Source organism: Ostrinia furnacalis, unplaced genomic scaffold (assembly GCF_004193835.3).
Source record: "Ostrinia furnacalis isolate ACB-3 unplaced genomic scaffold, ASM419383v2 OfSCF3993, whole genome shotgun sequence".
Classification (NCBI taxonomy): Eukaryota; Metazoa; Arthropoda; class Insecta; order Lepidoptera; family Crambidae; genus Ostrinia; species Ostrinia furnacalis.
In genome coordinates, this window is record NW_021134232.1 from 23,623 (window position 1) to 43,083 (window position 19,461).

At 34.4% G+C, this 19,461-nt stretch overlaps 3 protein-coding genes across 4 annotated transcripts; 2 read left to right on the forward strand and 1 right to left on the reverse strand.

Moving 5' to 3' along the window:
• Nucleotides 1-1,193: 1,193 nt before the first annotated feature.
• On the reverse strand, nucleotides 1,194-2,796 carry RpL24 (ribosomal protein L24). The gene is made up of 5 exons (XM_028312556.1): nucleotides 2,692-2,796; nucleotides 2,491-2,566; nucleotides 2,096-2,181; nucleotides 1,798-1,959; nucleotides 1,194-1,358 (listed from the first exon to the last, which is right to left on the reverse strand). The coding sequence occupies exons 1-5, from the start codon at nucleotides 2,694-2,696 to the stop codon at nucleotides 1,220-1,222; spliced, it is 468 nt and encodes a 155-aa protein (XP_028168357.1). The 5' UTR covers nucleotides 2,697-2,796; the 3' UTR covers nucleotides 1,194-1,219.
• Nucleotides 2,797-3,259: 463 nt separating this feature from the next.
• Nucleotides 3,260-7,302, forward strand: Uba3 (Ubiquitin-like activating enzyme 3). Of its 2 annotated transcripts, XM_028312557.1 has the most exons (8): nucleotides 3,260-3,316; nucleotides 3,404-3,510; nucleotides 3,641-3,986; nucleotides 4,058-4,218; nucleotides 4,290-4,458; nucleotides 4,534-4,783; nucleotides 4,946-5,165; nucleotides 7,047-7,302. In XM_028312557.1, the coding sequence occupies exons 3-8, from the start codon at nucleotides 3,649-3,651 to the stop codon at nucleotides 7,259-7,261; spliced, it is 1,353 nt and encodes a 450-aa protein (XP_028168358.1). In that variant the 5' UTR covers nucleotides 3,260-3,316; nucleotides 3,404-3,510; nucleotides 3,641-3,648; the 3' UTR covers nucleotides 7,262-7,302. The 2 variants fall into 2 exon arrangements, with proteins under 2 accessions (XP_028168358.1, XP_028168359.1); XM_028312558.1 differs by lacking the exon at nucleotides 3,260-3,316 and having other exon boundaries at nucleotides 7,047-7,301.
• Nucleotides 7,303-8,478: 1,176 nt separating this feature from the next.
• Nucleotides 8,479-10,064, forward strand: twr (signal peptidase complex catalytic subunit SEC11 homolog C twr). The gene is made up of 4 exons (XM_028312561.1): nucleotides 8,479-8,640; nucleotides 8,722-8,981; nucleotides 9,450-9,627; nucleotides 9,900-10,064. The coding sequence occupies exons 1-4, from the start codon at nucleotides 8,593-8,595 to the stop codon at nucleotides 9,948-9,950; spliced, it is 537 nt and encodes a 178-aa protein (XP_028168362.1). The 5' UTR covers nucleotides 8,479-8,592; the 3' UTR covers nucleotides 9,951-10,064.
• Nucleotides 10,065-19,461: the final 9,397 nt, after the last annotated feature.

The following is a 19,461-nucleotide window of genomic DNA, read 5'->3' on the forward strand; positions in this document are numbered from 1 at the left end:
CGCAAACGGGCGATATGACCCTATAATATTAAGCGTCCATTACTCCATTTTAATCAGGTTTTACGAGGTATTTACCATCATTAAACCCAACTTGCATAGCATCCCATTTTTATAGGACGCTCAAAATGCATTGTTCTCGTAGCTCGCCGTAAGTTTAAATCAACCCGGGCATCATCATATGCGTTAATGTTATTGATGATTACCCTTAGATTAATAAAACGTAATAGTTTTATTAATCTAAGTGATTACCTACCTATCTTTGACGTGAGCAATACTGATTTAATCTAACAATTTAGAGCAAGTTGGTAAATTGAAAAAAAGCTTCGTCTCATATTACCGACCGCCTCTACATAGAAAAAAAATGTGGTCGATACGATATTGCATGCACCACCGACGGCTGGTGGTTCGCGTGGCGTACCCGGATTACCCACTATGCCAGAGTTCGCGGGTTCGATCCTCGCAGAGAAAAAGCAATGTTATTGTGTGTACCTTACCAGTGGCGGGGCAAGACCTAAATTTGATGTGGGCAAGACAGATTTCGCGAGGCCTTGTTCTGTGGCGACCTGAAGACGGATTTTATGAAATAATAAAAAAAACGGGTCAATGGTCTATTCATTGACAGTTTCTGATTTCTTGATTCAGTGATTATTTTTAAAGGAATTTTGCGCCAAAGAATAATGTTTGTCACATAAAACCGTGTTGTTGCTTTGTGTCTGATTATGGCTGAATTTGTTTGGAAAAAAAAATTTTTAACTACATTGTTTAGCTATCAATAATTTATATTTAATAGTATTTAAAAGTTGAATTTGACATGTGAGCAAAATTTTTGATGCGCGAGGCCCCTTGTTCCGCGAGGCCGGCCGTAGGCGGTGGCCCACGTCGCCTACGCCTTACGCCGCCACTGTACCTTACATAGTTTTATTAAATTAGTACGATTGGTACCTATTTACTTACAAACGATTGTACCTATTAGTGTAAAATGTACAAGGATGTTTATTCATTTATTGTGGTAATTTCGAGTGGCAAGTTTATGTATTTTTAACAACTGAATGAAAGTGCTTTGGGTGGTGTGTCAATTTCTGTCTAAATGAAATGTTCATTATGGATTAAGCTTTGTTAGCTGTAGGTAGATAATGATATATTAATGTTCTAGATCTAGTATATTATTGGCATGGGCTAAATGAAAAAAGATATATGAAGTCACTATTTTATTTGAATCTTATCGCTTTCCTCCTACTCTTGGTGCAGACTTCTGACTGACTTTGGCAGCCTTAGCTTTAGGTGCGGTTTTGCTCTTCTGAGGAGGTGCTGCTGCTTTCTTGGCGGCCTTGGTAGATTTCTTTTGCTCCTTGGCGGCTCTGTAAATAGGAAATTGTTTGTTTTTTAGTTATAAAACTTTACATTGTAAGTACACAAACTCATTTTTCACTTCTAAGGCCGAGTTGCACCACCTAACTTTGACCGTAATTTTAACGATAACCGGTGTATTTGTATGTTATATTAAGTTTGACAGATTTTTGACGTTTGTCAAAGTTAAAGTAAGATGGTGCAACCCAGCCTAAGAGTTTGAATAACTAATAACAATCTAAATTTTGCTCAAATCAATGAGTGTTAACAATGCTTTTCTTTATAATTCTTATAGGAATGCCTGTATTCCAGACTAGTCAAACTTTCAATATAATTTTACAAGTCTACATTGAAGTTTGAGATATTTTTCACACTTCAGAGTATCTTTAAAAAAATATATGGAAAGTTTTCTTTAAGTTTAAAACATTTTGCCAGTTTAACAATACTCACTTGATGGCCTGATCTCTTTGAGCCTTGCGTACTTCAGGTTTCATGTTCCTTTTGGCCATGATGTCGCTGAGGGAGGCACCAACGATAGCACGCTGGTACTTCTGGGTCCTCCTTGTGCGCTTCTTAGCCTGTTCTTCTTCTTGGCCTTTCTTGAACTTGCGCCTGGAAATTAAGATTATTAGTAAGTTAGTAAGTATAAGAGTTATTAGTAAGTTAAGGCAAACAGTTAATGTTTAGTACTAATGGATGGATCAGTAAAACTTTTCGGAAGCACAAAAGTTAAGAAATGCAAACATACCTGTAGAGTACAGTCCATGTCACTTTACGAGGATTCCTCCTCATGAGGTGGGCAGCTTCACATTTTGAATTCAAGAATGTGAAAGTCTGGAAATAAAAAAAAAGATCAAAATCATTACTTAGCAGCTATCAGCAATTAAATAGATATTTTAATTTATAACCTATATTTAATTACGACAGATTGCAATACACGTATGATTTAAATGATATTAATGATTTTGAGTGTAGGTGTCTTTAGATTAACTACGGTATTGGAGATTACGAAGGTTTTCCAGAAAGTTAAGGTTATGTTTCAAAACATTGTACACAAACAATTTTATAAATTTCTATGGGATTAATGTCTTAGGTATAATAATAACAACAGACGCGTGAATTATGTTATTTGGTGTAAATTACCTTGCCATCCACCTTAACCATGGTTTTTCCATGGCCAGGATAGATCTTGTATCCACTGTAGGCGCAAAGACCGATCCTGAAAATAGATCACATTTATTACTAAACGGGCACTTTATTCACATCTTTCAAATCATTTATATCAAAATAATTTCAGATCATCATGATTTAACACGATATTACACAAAATTCAAAAAAACCTACTTCATTTTGACTTGGTCAGAAAGAAAAGAGGGTTGACAGTTCTTGTCACTTAAGACACAAATCAAAGACAAACGTCAAATCTTTTTTAATAACACTACGACAGTACGACACAGCAATGAACTCTCTAGTTGTAGCCAAATTGATTGAGCTCAACAGAAAAAAAACACTTGAAAGTTGGCAAATAGGATTGGCATTGAATCACAGTAATTTTCAAACACTATAGAAACCCACAGACTTTTTTTTTCAGCCGATAATTTAGTCGGGCTGTTTATCATGTATGAAAACATATTGGCAAGAAGACCAACCGGTCTGGAAAAAAAGCCCCTCCCTATGTTGTCATTAGTGTCAAAATTGTCAAACAACACCCAATGAACGAAATTGTTTTTTTGGCGGGAAGCTCTCGAGGCGGGAGGTTCAACTTTTTCTTTGCGAGTTAAATAAAATTTAATTAAATAGTTAATCTAACAGTAAATTAGCGGCTGTAGTGGCGNAAGTTTTTGTTCCAACTCTGCCCTCCATTTTTATCTTTAGCTTCATGGATGACACTTATTTAATTTGACAGTGACAGATGTGATTCTTCATTCTATTGTACGTTTTGTGCTCTAATCCATAACTGTGGTTTTGTGTAAGTTATTTAGTAAAATTATTAGTATTATGCATATGCATAATCATTTGTAAAGAAAGATAACTTAAGTTTCTGTCTGTGTTGTAGCTCGCTGGTGATTCATAGCCTAAAACATACTCTTAGAGCATCATAATATCTGAACATTTTCGCCGGTGTTGCGGAATTCAGGCTGGTGGAACTATAACAAAAACTTGGTAAGTATTGGGTTAGATATTACCAATTCCTTAAAATGGCCCTAATTTTTCTGGGCTTGTATTTAAAAATAATGTAAAAATGCAAAGTTTGTAATACCTTGATGAAACCCTTGATTTGAATTGTTCACAGATAAAAAGATGGCTTCTGGTGAAACGCAGACATTAGATTATCAGCAAAGGAGATGGCAACATATCAGGAAGTTGCTGGAGCGCTCGGGCCCATTTTGTCATCCAGATTTCGAACCATCTGCTGAGATACTAGAATTCATTATGAACTCCTGCAAGGTTCTTGTTGTAGGAGCTGGGGGCCTTGGATGTGAATTGCTTAAAGATCTTGCATTAATGGGTTTCAAGAAAATTCACATAGTGGATATGGACACAATTGAACTTTCAAACTTAAATCGGCAATTTTTATTCAGAAAAAATGATATAGGTCTATCTAAAGCTAAATGTGCTGTTGAATTTGTTAACAAAAGGTGAGGAAATCGTGGCTGCATTATTTGTATTATTTTATGATTCATATTTTTGACACATTTTTGTTTTGCAGAATACCTGGTTGTGAAGCAGTTGCACATCATTGTGCTATTCAAGATTTGGATGAAGGATTCTACCGTCAATTTCACATTGTGGTCTGCGGATTGGATTCTATTGTAGCCAGACGCTGGCTGAATGGCATGCTCATGTCATTACTTCAATACAATGATGATAGTATGTCTTTTTCAGATTCTATAGACTTGAGATGATTATGAGTCTTATCGTTAATATTTGACAATTTTCAGGAAGCTTAGATCAAAGCAGCGTAATTCCTCTTGTTGATGGGGGAACTGAAGGGTTCAAAGGAAATGCTAGGGTTATTCTACCTGGAATGAGTGCTTGCATTGAATGCACTTTAGACTTATATCCACCTCAGAAAACATTTCCCCTGTGCACAATTGCTAACACTCCAAGGTAATAGATACATTGTGTACATTTCCATCTAGATGTTTAAAACAACTTATACTTATTTTTTCACTTTTTTTTCAGATTACCAGAACATTGCGTTGAGTATGTAAAAGTAATACAGTGGGCTAAGGAAAATCCTTGGGGCGAAAGTACACCACTCGATGGTGATGATCCACAGCATGTAGGTTGGGTATTGGAGAAGGCTCAGGAGAGAGCCTTAAAGCATGGTATTACAAATGTAACATACCGGCTCACACAAGGTGTTCTCAAAAATATAATACCAGCTGTTGCTAGCACTAATGCTGCCATAGCAGCCGCTTGTGCTACTGAGGTATGTTAGAAACATATTTCTAATTTTCTAGCTTGACAGGACATGCTACCATTTATGTCCTAGATAGGTTCACTGTTAGTGAACAAGACTATCATAAAATATTTTAGTTACACCTATTCCATAAGTGAACAATCTAGGTACTTACTTTAATGCTTTTGGCAGGTATTTAAACTGGCAACGTCTTGCTGCACAAACATGAATAACTATATGGTATTGAATATGGCTGATGGGGTGTACACATACACCTTCAATGCGGAGCGGCGGGCAGACTGCGTCGCTTGCAGCAATACCACGAGGGTACTGGAGATAGAATCTGACGCCACCTTACAAAGAATTTACGACAAGCTTTGTGAAGATCAGGCTTATATGATGAAGAGCCCTGGTTTGTATATTTACTATTTCAAAATCTTCTATTTGTATAAATTATTCGATACCTTCAGGTTCAATTGTCGTATAAACCAAAACCCTACTTTTCAGGAGAGCCAAAAAACGTTTTTTTTTTATAAAAAAATCGTAACTTTTTTATTTGAGAAGTTATAAAAAAATGTCCAAAAGAAAACATTTTTCAATTTTTGCGATGAAAAAGTCTAAATATTTAAAAAATGGGCATCTTCAGTAGTTTTAAAGTTAGCTTGGAGTTACGTCGTTGAAAAAGGCACTTTGTGGTTTATACGACCCATTATATTTGACCTAAAAATAACTCCTTACGTCGTATTTGAATTTTTTGTAAACACGAGACTGAAATTGATGGCTTAAAGACCATTAGATGTTTTTTTTTTGGTTTATATACCCATTGATAAAGTGATTTATTCAAATGTATTATTAAAACTATGTATGTAAATAATGTATTGTTTACTATTTCCAGGCTTTTGTTGTTTAGAGAATTTGCACAAAGATATTTAACAATGTAAAAACTATATTTGGTTGAGGTAGAAATAATAAATTTGCTTGCATACGAAAAATAACATTTTTTTTTACAATTTTGCAGGAAAATTATGGCAAAACAAATAATATTTCTAATAATTCTAAACAAAACTAATCACCATAAATTTTGAACAAAAAAATACAATTACAGCAAAACATTAAGACAGCTTTCCTGGTTCTCTGCTGACGCATATTGATTTCGTTTGGTTATGATAAATGTTGCATAAAGAGAAGAGCCCCAGTATGCTCAGGAGAAGGATTTGTAATTTTTTGAGAATTTCTCTAAGGAATTTATATCTTTACAAGAAACCCAAATTTAAATTACAGCTAAAAGTAACCACTACTGGCAACAATTAAAAGTTGGAGTACTTGTAAAGTAATAAACTATTACAGAGCATCTCAAAAGGGTATAAAATGAGCACACTATGGCTTGTTTTCTTTGTTTAAAAGTCTTGAATTCATCACATTTAGTCGAGATCAATAGGCTAGATGACAAAATTTCAATTATTTGTCCGTCAAACAGATAATTAGAAAATATGAGACTCATATTTTTTATTTTCTTTCATAATTTAATAATAACAGTGCTACATCCAGTTGAAATGGCGCGATACGTCACGCTTGAGTAGAATTTTTGCTCAAAAGTGACGTCACGCGACATTTCAACTCAATATAATACAGTAATTCTTCGATTATGGGAAAAATTAAAAACATGAGTCTAAATTTTCTAATTCTCTGTCTGACGGACTAAATAGAATTTCGATTTCATGACCCAGTCATCATCCTCTATTCACGGATGTACTGGACCTGGAAAGCAACTTTATATATCTAGTTATTATCTTTAAAAGTAGAAACAATCAACTTTCTTTAACTTTATAAATAAGAAAAACTTACTTACTGTACATACATACATATGTGATGCAATAAATAAATGAATATGAATATGAAACAGATAATTACCATATTGAATACGTGGACTTACGACGTTGAATCTGGACATAAAACGCCATGTCTTTAGGCGTAAAAACCATTTTCAATTACGAGAGAGTTTTACGTCCTGGCTTAAAAAAATGTATGGTTGATACATCTTAGCAAAAATACCAAAAACAAGCGTTCGGTTTTTACACTGTTTATAAGGTATTTATTTATCTTTTAGGCTATAGTTTTTTGGGGCGTATAAACATTTTTTTTAGCGAATTTCAATAATTCGAATATACAGCTCGATAGAGAAAAAAATTCTGATTAAAATGGTATATATAACTCGATTTGGCCAAAATGGTTTATACGACAATTGAACCTGAAGGTGTCGAATGCATTCATTCATAACAAAATCTTCTTTCAGGTATAACTACAGTCATAAATGGTCGCAATAAGACACTGTACATGTCTTCAATTAAAAGTATTGAGGAAAGAACCAGGGATAATTTAAAAAAGAAATTATCTGATCTTGGTCTCTTTAATGGAGCTGAAATATTAGTTGCGGATATTACAACTCCTAATACAGTTACAATAAAATTGAAATTTTCGGATAATATTGATGTTGACATGTCGCGTTAAACTTTTTCCAATATACATTTTCCTTAATTGCAATAAAAATCTATATAATCAAAAGTTTTTCCATTGGAGAGTTGCGGTAGCGCCATCTTTGAAAGTTTTGGAACAAAATGTTCGACCCTGGCGCACTGTATTTTTCTCTAATCCATATCTGTGGTATTTTTAGATCGAAAATGCTAAAATTTTTAACGAAAACGTAGTTTAAAAAAAAATTGAAAATATGAAAAAAATCGCTATGGCAACTATAAGTATTTTCGATTTAAAGTGCGCCATAATATGTTTTTGCTGGTTGTGTATGGCAAAACACGCGCTAGAAACCGTAAAGATACAAACTAGGCATGGAAATGATTGCTATTTTTCATTCATTTTCATTCTATGAAATGATGATTTTTTTTCATATGATTTCACATGCGAAATTTCACAGGCAATGATTAATATTCGCAGTGTTTTAATGTAGCTCTCTCATATAATGTGCTACTTTTAATGAAGTATGAATTATGATGAAGGATTGCTTATTAGCTAAAATATGAAATGTAACAACATCTGTTTCATTTATGTCGCACAACAAAAAACAAACAGTTTCACAGCACATCAATAACCGCGCGACTAGTGAAAATCATTCATTTCATCTGCCTGCTATCTAATGAAATCATACGAATGATGACAAGGAAATCTAAACCTTACACCTTTGAGTTTAAAGTTCATATTTAAAATGCCCAGTTTCGTCAGTCATTAATCTCTTGTCCTTTTCTAACACGCACATGATCAAATCATTCCTTCTTACTCGCTCGGTCGCTTCGCAGAGCTGCGCTCACGGACTTCGCTCGAATGAATTAATGAAATTCATGTGATTCGTGATTTCATTGACTGTGAAATTATAGCAGTCTATGTGAAGTAAAATAGCAGGTGTGATTAATGAAATTCATTTCATATGATTTTTCACCTGCTATTCATGAAATGTTCCATGCCTAATACAAACCCGACTTTACCTATTTTTCATAGACAAAACATTATACTATAGCCTAGGTGCACACGGGTAAATTTTGTCACTGTGACAGTGTCTCTCTTTTTCTGTCATTACACGTGCGAAAGAGACAGGTATACTATCACGGCGACAACAAGAACCGTGCGTGCGTAGCCTAAGAGGTAAAGAGCTCATCTGATAATGAGCTCAAACGGCACCACTACCCTGGTAATAAAAAAAATATTGTCTATGGTTGTTATCTGACGTGGATTGTCGAAGTGTCGCTCGATTTGTCGACAACAGGGAAAGGCGAATAACCAAACCAAAAACTTTAGTGTTAAATTCAACATAAAACTATTAAATTATCAAAATGTTGGACAGTTTATTTGATGATGTTAAGCGCATGAACAAGCGACAGGTATGTTTCTTACAAAAATCGCGTCGTTTACAGTTATTTTATACCGGTTGAATAAAATGCAATTTTTTCCTTATTTTCCAGTTCATTTATCAAGTTTTAAGTTTTGGTATGATAGTTTCGTCCGCTCTGATGATATGGAAAGGTTTGATGGTTGTAACTGGCAGTGAAAGTCCTATTGTAGTGGTACTTTCTGGCAGTATGGAGCCAGCATTTCACAGAGGAGATCTCTTATTCTTGACGAACTATCCTGAAGAACCTGTACGAGTTGGAGAAATCGTTGTCTTCAAAGTTGAAGGAAGAGACATTCCTATTGTTCATAGGGTTTTGAAACTTCATGAAAAGTAAGTATAAAATAATAAATGAAAAAATCAAGCATTATTTAATTGCATTTTGTTAAAACTATAGTTGTAAATGTTTATGTGGCCTGCAGAGGTTATGAGTTCGATTGGCAAAATAAGTCTAAATGCAAATCAATTTCATAAGTAAAAGTACAAACTGCGTTATGATATTTCTCTAAAGTATACCTATTAGGTAAAGTTTTCAAGCCAAATACCTGTGTGACCTAATGAGGTTCCTGAACTTCATTCAAAAATGTTTTAGTAGTTTTTGCCTACAATAATTGTAAATAGTTTCTATTACATAGTTTTAACAAAGTTTATTACATTTATAAGTGATCTATCATTTATTTTATATCTTGTATGCTCTATATTTTATGACAGATATCCATAGCAACATTATTTAACTATCTGTCTCATAATGAGAAGCTCTAGTTTTGGTATTTTTAACGTGTGTTTTTCATACAATTCCAGGAACAACGGCACTGTAAAGTTCCTAACCAAAGGTGATAACAACAGTGTTGACGATCGAGGTTTATACGCACAAGGTCAGCTCTGGCTCACCAAAAAAGACGTAGTCGGCCGTGCAAGAGGGTTTTTGCCTTATGTGGGCATGGTTACTATTTATATGAACGAATATCCAAAGTTTAAGGTAATTTCTTTTGTTATAATATTAATTTAGAATTAAGATAGCAATGTAAAAATGTATGTCATAGTGAAATTGTGAACTCCGTCAGTTATATCGCGTGAGATGTAATCTAAATATGTCAGTTTAAAATCTTTATTTAAAAAAAAGATGGAGTTCACTAATATGCTGTGACATACAAATGAAATAATAGTGGGTCCAAATGCCCTCCTAATGTTAAAGTTAATTTAATGAGTCATTTTTTCAATTTAATAATAATGTTGTTTGCTTTGTTTCAGTTTGCTGTTCTGGCATGTTTAGCAATTTACGTGCTAGTACACCGAGAGTGACCACCATACATGATGAGAAGCGTTGTTAAAAATGCTGTATGCTCCTTGGATGAGTTATATTGGCGTTGTGGATGTAATTTTATGATTAAATGAAGTTCTCTCTAGTTTAAAAAATGTTTATTTCGAAAATAATTTCAAGATTCTTGTAATTATAATAAATCAGAGAAATTGAAATTAGAGAGAAGTTAACATTGTTTGAATATCTACACTCGACATCAAATAAATCGACCCTCCCGCGACAAGCACTTTCAAACGTATGCATCCCCACTTCCTTTAAAAGCCTAGTTCTAAACTTCATTTCATTAAAGGATCCCAAAAATGTGTCTGTAGAAGAATCCAGCCACTTCTTCAAAAAATAGGTAGTTACGCTTGAGCCAACTTTTATGGCTATAAAACTGTTAAGTTGGGATTAATCGCTATCCATCTGTTAAAGAGGACACGTGAGATCTTTATTTGGTTTTATAACCATAAAAATTGGTCTAATTGATCCCAGAGGTGAGCCCAAAGTGAGGTCTTTTTTCAAGTCACATTTATGGTATATGTTAATCATTTATTAAGAAATGAAATGTGTTTTTCTTTAAGGATATTTATTGGGCTTTCAAATAACACCAATATTGTTGGGGTACCATGATTGTGTCGGAAGAAAATCTTTTAAGTTCGCGTCGCGGGAGGGTCAAATAAATCATTTGATGTCGAGTGTATTAATCCTGAAGCAAACATGCCAATTAGCTTGTGTAAAAAAAACTTAACTCTTTACTATCAATTTCGTAAGAGTAATAATAAATAAATTATAAATATCCTTGGAGATTTTACACTGCGCCATCCAGTCCCATACTAGCACTATGGGTAACAGACAATGGGTAGACAATATGGACATACTTAAATGTTTTCTTTTGTCTTGTAAATGCATATGTATAATATAGGTAGAAAACACCCAGTCCTTATGCGCGTATATAGTGGGAGGCCGGAGTGGTTTGGCACGGCCCCTCCCCCCAGAATGATCTGGGATAGTCATAGTCATAGGTAGTAATTTATTCCATATCGGTTCAGTGGTTTAGGCGACTAGGCGTGAAAGCAAGACAGACAGAGTTACTTTCGCATTTATAATAATAGTATAGATAATATTCAGCATGTAAATCTCGATCTCTAGTATACCGCTACCTCAGATCATAGAAGGGAATGATCTGAGACCGCTACACATGTTTTAAATGGCATTACAATGTGAAATTTTACTATTGCCTAATTTCACATTATAAAGTTTAGCAAAAGTAGAGTAGTTGCTAAGTGCTATTTTTATGACGTGCGAGTATCATAGTGCGACCTACACGTGGAGTAAATAGTGACTTGGACAATCTCCCTGACTATTGCATCATTACCAAGAGATTTGCAGAAGTACATACCTACATAGGTATAATATTATTGTTAGCTAAAGCACAAGAAACAAACTTACTTTTTTTATCTAGGAAACATCCCTATTGGTTTAGAATTAATGGTTTATTTACTATAAAGAAAAAAAAATACAAATAAAACACTTGTTTAAAACATTTTGAACAGTTTGTTTAAAACTTTTTCAACCTGCATGTAGGTGTACATTGGTAAATTATGTGTGAACTGCACCAATAGTTTAGTGTGATAAAATAAATAATGCTACATATTCATAAAAAACCGACTCCAAAAAACTAACACTAAAAAGTAGAAAAATAATTACCTACTAATTACTTATTTATTAGGACGAATTAATATTTATGTTATACCATGATTGATACTTTAGAGACAATTTTAATTTTAACTAAAATGCTTATTTTGCTTCGAAATCTTTTGTTTTTATTTGAAATCTAACTCGTCTTTATCAAAATAACAAATCTAGAGCCATTTTCAGTTTCGTTGTTAACGAAGCGTTGAATGGCGCGCCCGGAGAGGCTTAGTTCAAACGATCATTGCAAACGTTGTGATAGGGATAGAGATATGCGATTTTTGGTTTTACGAAGGTAATACGATAGAGAATAATACAAAGTAATAAAAACCACCGGTTATAGGGGCATTTTTTGGAGAAATTTATCAAATAACCAAAAAAACACGAATTTTAAAGCAGATTTTTTTCAAAAAGTATCATTTTTTATTATTTGTTGGCCTTTTTTATGTATTTTTTTAGTATTGCCTGTTATTTAGCATTATTACTGTTTTTATTTCATCAAGATATACCTCTTAGTTTAAAAGTTATTACGTTTTCTTTACAATAAGTAATTGGAAGAAAAAAAATTCTATAAAATTTTTTAAAAAAATCTCAAAAATTTTTTGACCTCTTTTTTGTCGATAAAAATAGGTCTAGTTTCATCTATTTTCATATGTACACTTTAACGTGACTCACACTGTATGATGTTTCGTCGGTAGCCATCAGGGTTTCGACTCCAAAATATTTTATTTGCATAAGACAGCGACTGTGTGTACTCACTCGTTGGTTCAAGGAAAATATGTGATATGTTGACGGGATTATCTTCGTTGTAAAAGGAATACAGGTAGGTAGGTATACGCACCTACACACAATGGAGGAAAAATAAACATTCCGCGTTTCTGCGTCTGGTTAGGTATTTCTCGGAACTTGTGCTGAAGCCGTTGTATGGAGATGTGCGTCATTCTACGAGTATATGAAAAAAATCTGCCGATACCGAATTGTGCTTAATGCTAGTCCTGCAAAATACACTAAATAATTTAATTTACACGTGTTTTCATGCGATGGCCAAGTCAATATATTTATGTAAAACGTTAAAGATTTCCTGGCCTGGACTTGGTATTACATGGATCTCACAACTTTTTACCGTAGAACAACTGAGTTGCGAGACTTGGTTTTTTTGACAAGTATTGTTTTTGATGGGATTTTATTATTTGCAGGACTAGCATTAAGCACAATTCGGTATCGGCAGATTTTTTTCATATACTCGTAGAATGACGCACATCTCCATACAACGGCTTCAGCACAAGTTCCGAGAAATACCTAACCAGACGCAGAAACGCGGAATGTTTATTTTTCCTCCATTGTGTGTAGGTGCGTATACCTACCTACCTGTATTCCTTTTACAACGAAGATAATCCCGTCAACATATCACATATTTTCCTTGAACCAACGAGTGAGTACACACAGTCGCTGTCTTATGCAAATAAAATATTTTGGAGTCGAAACCCTGATGGCTACCGACGAAACATCATACAGTGTGAGTCACGTTAAAGTGTACATATGAAAATAGATGAAACTAGACCTATTTTTATCGACAAAAAAGAGGTCAAAAAATTTTTGAGATTTTTTTAAAAAATTTTATAGAATTTTTTTTCTTCCAATTACTTATTGTAAAGAAAACGTAATAACTTTTAAACTAAGAGGTATATCTTGATGAAATAAAAACAGTAATAATGCTAAATAACAGGCAATACTAAAAAAATACATAAAAAAGGCCAACAAATAATAAAAAATGATACTTTTTGAAAAAAATCTGCTTTAAAATTCGTGTTTTTTTGGTTATTTGATAAATTTCTCCAAAAAATGCCCCTATAACCGGTGGTTTTTATTACTTTGTATTATTCTCTATCGTATTACCTTCGTAAAACCAAAAATCGCATATCTCTATCCCTATCACAACGTTTGCAATGATCGTTTGAACTAAGCCTCTCCGGGCGCGCCATTCAACGCTTCGTTAACAACGAAACTGAAAATGGCTCTAGATTTGTCTTGATGTTACCACTGAAGGTAGGCAGTACATTGAGACTATATTCTTCATGTCAAGTGTAAAATAATATTCCCTACAAAATACAGGCTATCATATCGGCAACCTAAAAAGACCTTAAACCGTCAGCCTACCTTAAAAACATGAAATAATACAACTGTGGGTCTAATTGTACCTATAATATTTAAAAAATTATCCTCCAACTCCTAGGCGTTAAGGAGTTGTACCTACCATGACCAGTTCATCATGATGAGATGATGACTATCTGATGCAAACACTTGAATAAATTTAGAAACTATAGTTATCTATAAAATTAAAAGAATTATCCTCCAACTCCTAAGCACCAAGGAGTTGTACCTTCTATCATCAGCTCATCAATATGAGATGATGATTTCCAGGAGCAAATACTTGAATAACTTAAGAAAAAGTTTGAAAAACGATATACGTGCCTATAAAATTTGAGGGTTGCCCTCGATTTCCCTAGGATCCCATCATCAGATCCTGACTTGGTGACAATGGGACCACCTCAGAAGTGTACCCTATCGAACAAAAAAAGAATTTTGAAAATCGGTCCACAATTGACGGAGTAATCGGTGAACATACATAGAAAAAAAAAAACATACATACAGTCGAACATATAACCTCCTCCTTTTTTGAAGTCGGTTAAAAAGAAGGAAATTATTAGGATATCAAGAGTTGATCAGCCAGCCAGCCCTGCTATCTTCAGAATAGACGTTACGTCCGCGCTTAGGTCACCTAAAAGTATCTGGTGCAAAAAATAACTGCCGCATAAGTAGGTAGATAATACAAATTCCGATTTCCTCTTTCTTTCGATTATAATCGAATAATTATTAGAGGAAGTAAGCGCTACGGCACGGTGACAATTTAAAAATCGTTGCTTTAAATTAGTAACTCGCCACATCATAGATTTTCAAGCAGCCCGAAGTTCTATGCTTCATATTTTAACCCTATCAACCAACAGTATCCTTTCCAACACTAAGTAGTCACACTAAAATATAATTTGATGATGTTAACTTTTTAAACCTCCCCCATCAACCATTCATTATAAGCAATAGCGAACGCCTCGGTCTAGCCTAGTGGTTAGGTAAGTAACTGAACGCTCGATGTGGTCTTGGATTCAATTTGGACATTTCAGGCGATCAACGTAATTTTATTGAAGGTGAGTAATTAAGTCATCTTTCCTGGCAGTGCTAGAGTGGTTGGGTCATAAAGTCATCATCTGACCTTCGTTGTCACAACCCAGTGCCCACATGATGGAAGGTAACAATAAATGGAACTTAAAGAAGCGATATCAAGCTTTAAATATTCCTGTGCAGTTTATTAAAGAGGCTCTAGGAACTGGCACACAATATAATATTAAATTAGTATGGAGCTGGGGAATAATTTTATACTTCTTAAGTACTTTATGTAAGTTTGGTTTCATCAACGAGAAATGGTTAGGTAGCCTTGCCTTTCTTTACACGTGGCCAAGTTTAGTTAAAAAAATAAGTACCGTGACACCCACTTATTATGTCTTCGTGACATCTAATAATAATATTTTACTTACCTTGAGTCCTTACTTATTGTGTTGAGCATAAGTACAGCCAAATGCTCATGTCGTTAATATATTATTCATATACTAACAAGGCTCGTTTTTGTACCAAAATATGATAGACAGTATCAAATTACTATGATAGAGCGAACATTAGCTATTATAGATTATGGTGTACCCACGCTACGTGCATTTTCTAGTAGGCAGTTTTTATGTGTAATTTTTACAGTCGATGTAAAGTAAGAAAGTTTATTTTCTGTGTTATTTTGGGAAGGTTATCTATATCATTTGGTAGAGTCTACTATAAATGAATGTAGGTACTACTAAAGTTGGTACTCTAGGTTTGCATTAAAACTTAGCGCGAGTTGTATTTTAGATATTTAAAGAACCGTACTAAAATGTTCTACTAATTTTCGGGGTAGATGTCGAGAATGTTAGATATTGACAGTAACCGTACCTTTTTAAATTTTAATGTTTTAATGTGGCGAGCGAAACCCACCGCTTGGGGCGGCCAGGCAGGTGTCAATATAACTGAACACCAACATTAATAATAGCATTAGAATAATTTATGAGCAAGAAACTCCCCTTGTTTCAACGAAAGATTGCGATTTGAGGTCTCTATTATTCTTCATAATATCAATCTTCTTATAAATAACTTACGAAGTTATATATTATTAGCCACGTGGAAGTTACTGACTGTTCTCTTTTTTTCTTATAGAAGTGAGACATTTGGTCATTAATTTTTTCACAGAATTTAGCCTACTATAAAATAATGAAACATTTTTCACAGTATGTCTTAGTTTGAAAGAAATGGTAATACTTTTTTCTCTTGGGTTTCATTCTTATTCGGGTAGGTATCACGGCTACCACATAGGATAATATTTTGTTTAGAATTTGTCACATCTAGGTAGGCTAACGCCTGGATTAGAACCCAAGACACGCTGCGATACAGAGATTCCTCGCTTACTTAGGTACGTCATGGGCTATGATGCTTGGTAGAGACGTAGAGACACTAGAGTTCTAAATTCGGTTTAATATCCATTATCCTGATTTCGATAACAAAAGATTCTGTACAAAACAGTTAGGTCGAAAACAGATGAAGCCATTTGTGAAATAAGTCATAGAATCCGTTTGTGAAATAAGTAATAGAATCAACAGTATCAAACTCATAAGAATCACCCGATATTAGGTACGTCCTACCCTCCTAAGATGAAATGTCTCATTTAACGACGCTGTGTGCGTTGATTGGTTGTGACTAAAAGGTTGTTTAGGTTTATTTTTGGCTTTAACAACGGTAATCACTTACTGTTACGACCACCGAACGCTTACGACGAGCCCCTAACTTAATTTGTACCTGTCTGTATGATAAAAAGGGGAGTGTTACCATTTGTTCTGTTCCACTGGTTATCATTTATTCACATATAGTTGGTCTCGGGGCGAGAGCTGTATTCATAAACAAGTGCAGCGGAAGTTTGGCAACAAGTTTTTTGTATATATTTACGGTGCTCTGCGGCCATGCGGGACTCTAGGCTGCATCCCAATTCCCACCCTCTATCGCATATGAGACTTTTGGCAAACGTAGCCAAAGTTAAATTTACTTTATTGTTTGGCTATAAAATTGGCCAGTGTTTGTATCGATTCCCACTCTTTTCAGCTTTCAGGTATTGGCTGAAAGTGCACATAGGACTTTCAGCCAATATGTGCACTACAGTGGTGGGTTGCAATGTGATTTAAATATGTTTTTGAACAAAGCGACGTTTCAGCTCATGTATTATACCGGCGGAATACAATTGGAAATGGCGATGTTGGCTCGAATCCCGCGGGGGGTTAAGTGATGAGTACGAGTATTTATTTAGTCATGGAGACTAAGGTAATGTCTTTTATAATATATCTATTCAAGTACTTATGTTTAACTATTATTATTTCAATACTACCAATTTTGCTTAGTTTATTTATATGATTGATGTGATCCGTTTGATCAAACTATACCTAAATTAAAAAGCTCTCTTTACGTAAGTTAATAATGTTTAGAAATAGGTATAATATTATTGACTGATCGCACTAGCTAGACAGAACTCCGTTCCACTCTTAGAAAAGTCAAATAGAAGTCCCATTTCAGTGAGTAGGTAGGTACCTACCTAAATAAATAAGTTATTTTAAAAAAGTTTGGTAAAACTGATGTCAGTATCACTTTACCACTAAATGACTCTATTTATGTTTAAAATGATCCTTATGAAATATGAACAGCAAGTGTGAAGTTTCGCATTCAGCCAAAAAACAAATTCAGAGCAAGAAAGCATATTTCCCTAGCGACCTTTTACAAAGTTAACAAGGTGTAACTTGGGAAATAAATAAGGGAAAGCAACGATTAATATTAAACATACCGTATTTTAATGCTCCAACAAAATAAGGCCATTCAGTTTTAAACGTTTGGCTGTTCTTTATTTTAAATGAGACATTACAGTAATTGAGTCTGAAATGAGTTTGATACAGTTTCACTGACAAAGTTCTTTGTAGGTCTAGGTTAGATTACTTATTACGAGTATTACACGAGCGGTGCTTTTAAAGAAATTGCTACTTATTACTTTAACAAAAGTTCTAATTGAGCTGCAGTAAGCTGACGAATTTGAAAAGATTTATGTAGCGAATATAAGTAGGTAATTACTGGTGTTATGAGTTGGTTTCCATTTTAATTGTTTTACTTTCTATTTCTAAATAGGTAATCATGGGTCTCGACTGAAAGCTCGCATGTGATGGAGGGAGATAAAGATTTAATCGTAAAAAGCGATTTGTTTAAGTTTCGGTACCAAGAATATGTTTATTTTGTAATTTTATCATGTACCTATTCTAGTGGTGTGGCACACGTGTGGTCAGATTCGACACCCCTAACAACCACTTCCGACCTTAATTATGTTAGACGTGAGGGTTCAGCGGAGGAGTGTTCCGCCGCCTCATTAAGTATGTCTTAGACATTTAAGTAATCGTTGCGGGTGAACGTTTATGTTCCTTCTAAAAGGTAGTAATGAACACTCTAAATGATCCCGGCTCCTTTTGTTAATCTTTAAACGATTGCATTCTCATTGTTTACGTTCTCGGTTAAGAGCTCGGTTTTACCGATACAGTTTATTACTGCAAAGAATCACCGTGTTAAAAATAATCTAAGTAGAAATACCTAAATGTTGCTTATACTCGTACCTACTTTAGAGTTGCGAATTTTAGAAGTTGTCTAGAATCTAGAAAAACCTCGTGTTTACGTAGCGATAGTGTTGTTTGACAAATTGAATGTATTCCGAAGCTTTGCTTCACGTCGTCACAGGCATCTTCGTTTTACGATGAATGCTGGCACTAAAGCTCGCGGGCTAATTAACTGCGCAAGCACTGCGCAGAATTTCTCTTTAAACTCCAATATAACTTTTAAGACATCTTCATTCGGGCACACACGCTCCTTCGTCAGGTGAACTTTATCAATTGATATTAATGTAGCAAGTTAGGAGGTATTGCTTTTGATTTTCTACCTTGATTAATGTGTTTTTTGGTGTACATTTCTCTCTTGAGAAACGACCTCAGAGTATGAAGTCCTTTTTCTTTATAAGACAGATTTATTTCAGTAACGATCAGAGAAGAACGAAAAACTCTGACCACAAGAAGTGTTAATGATTGATTCATACAGATTTCTTAATGACCAAAAGCAGGGCTTGTGCCTATGAAAAAAATGTGACGTAGGGGTGGGGCCGATGTAGAGTCGTCATCTAGATAAAAAAGACGAGCTAAATATAAACTAGTATTATATCTGTGATATAAGTTAGATAAGCAGTAGGTACATTATTCCATCATTAGGTACATTTTATAATTTCGGATGTATAATGAAGGCATATTAAAGCAAATAACCACATATCCGCCTAACATCAGGATCTATTATTAGTTAAACAAAAAGTAAAGCTCAGGTTGGGTTCTTACTCGTTAAGTTTACGAGTGGTGCTTAGGCGCTTAGCTAATAATAACAAAGTAAACTACCAATGTCATTATTTCAAACACAGAACCATAAGCTAAGCGCCATATTTCCAGAGAGTAACGACAATAAACCAGTGTTGGCGTAGTAGATGTGGCGTGACTGAGTACGACTCGCGAAACTAATAATGCGAAATGGAAAAGTCCAAATGAGCTCCCGAATAAAGCTTATTAGGTAGGTACAGCTGAATAGTATAATGGCGGTTGAATATTGCTTGTAAACAAGGTAACTTTG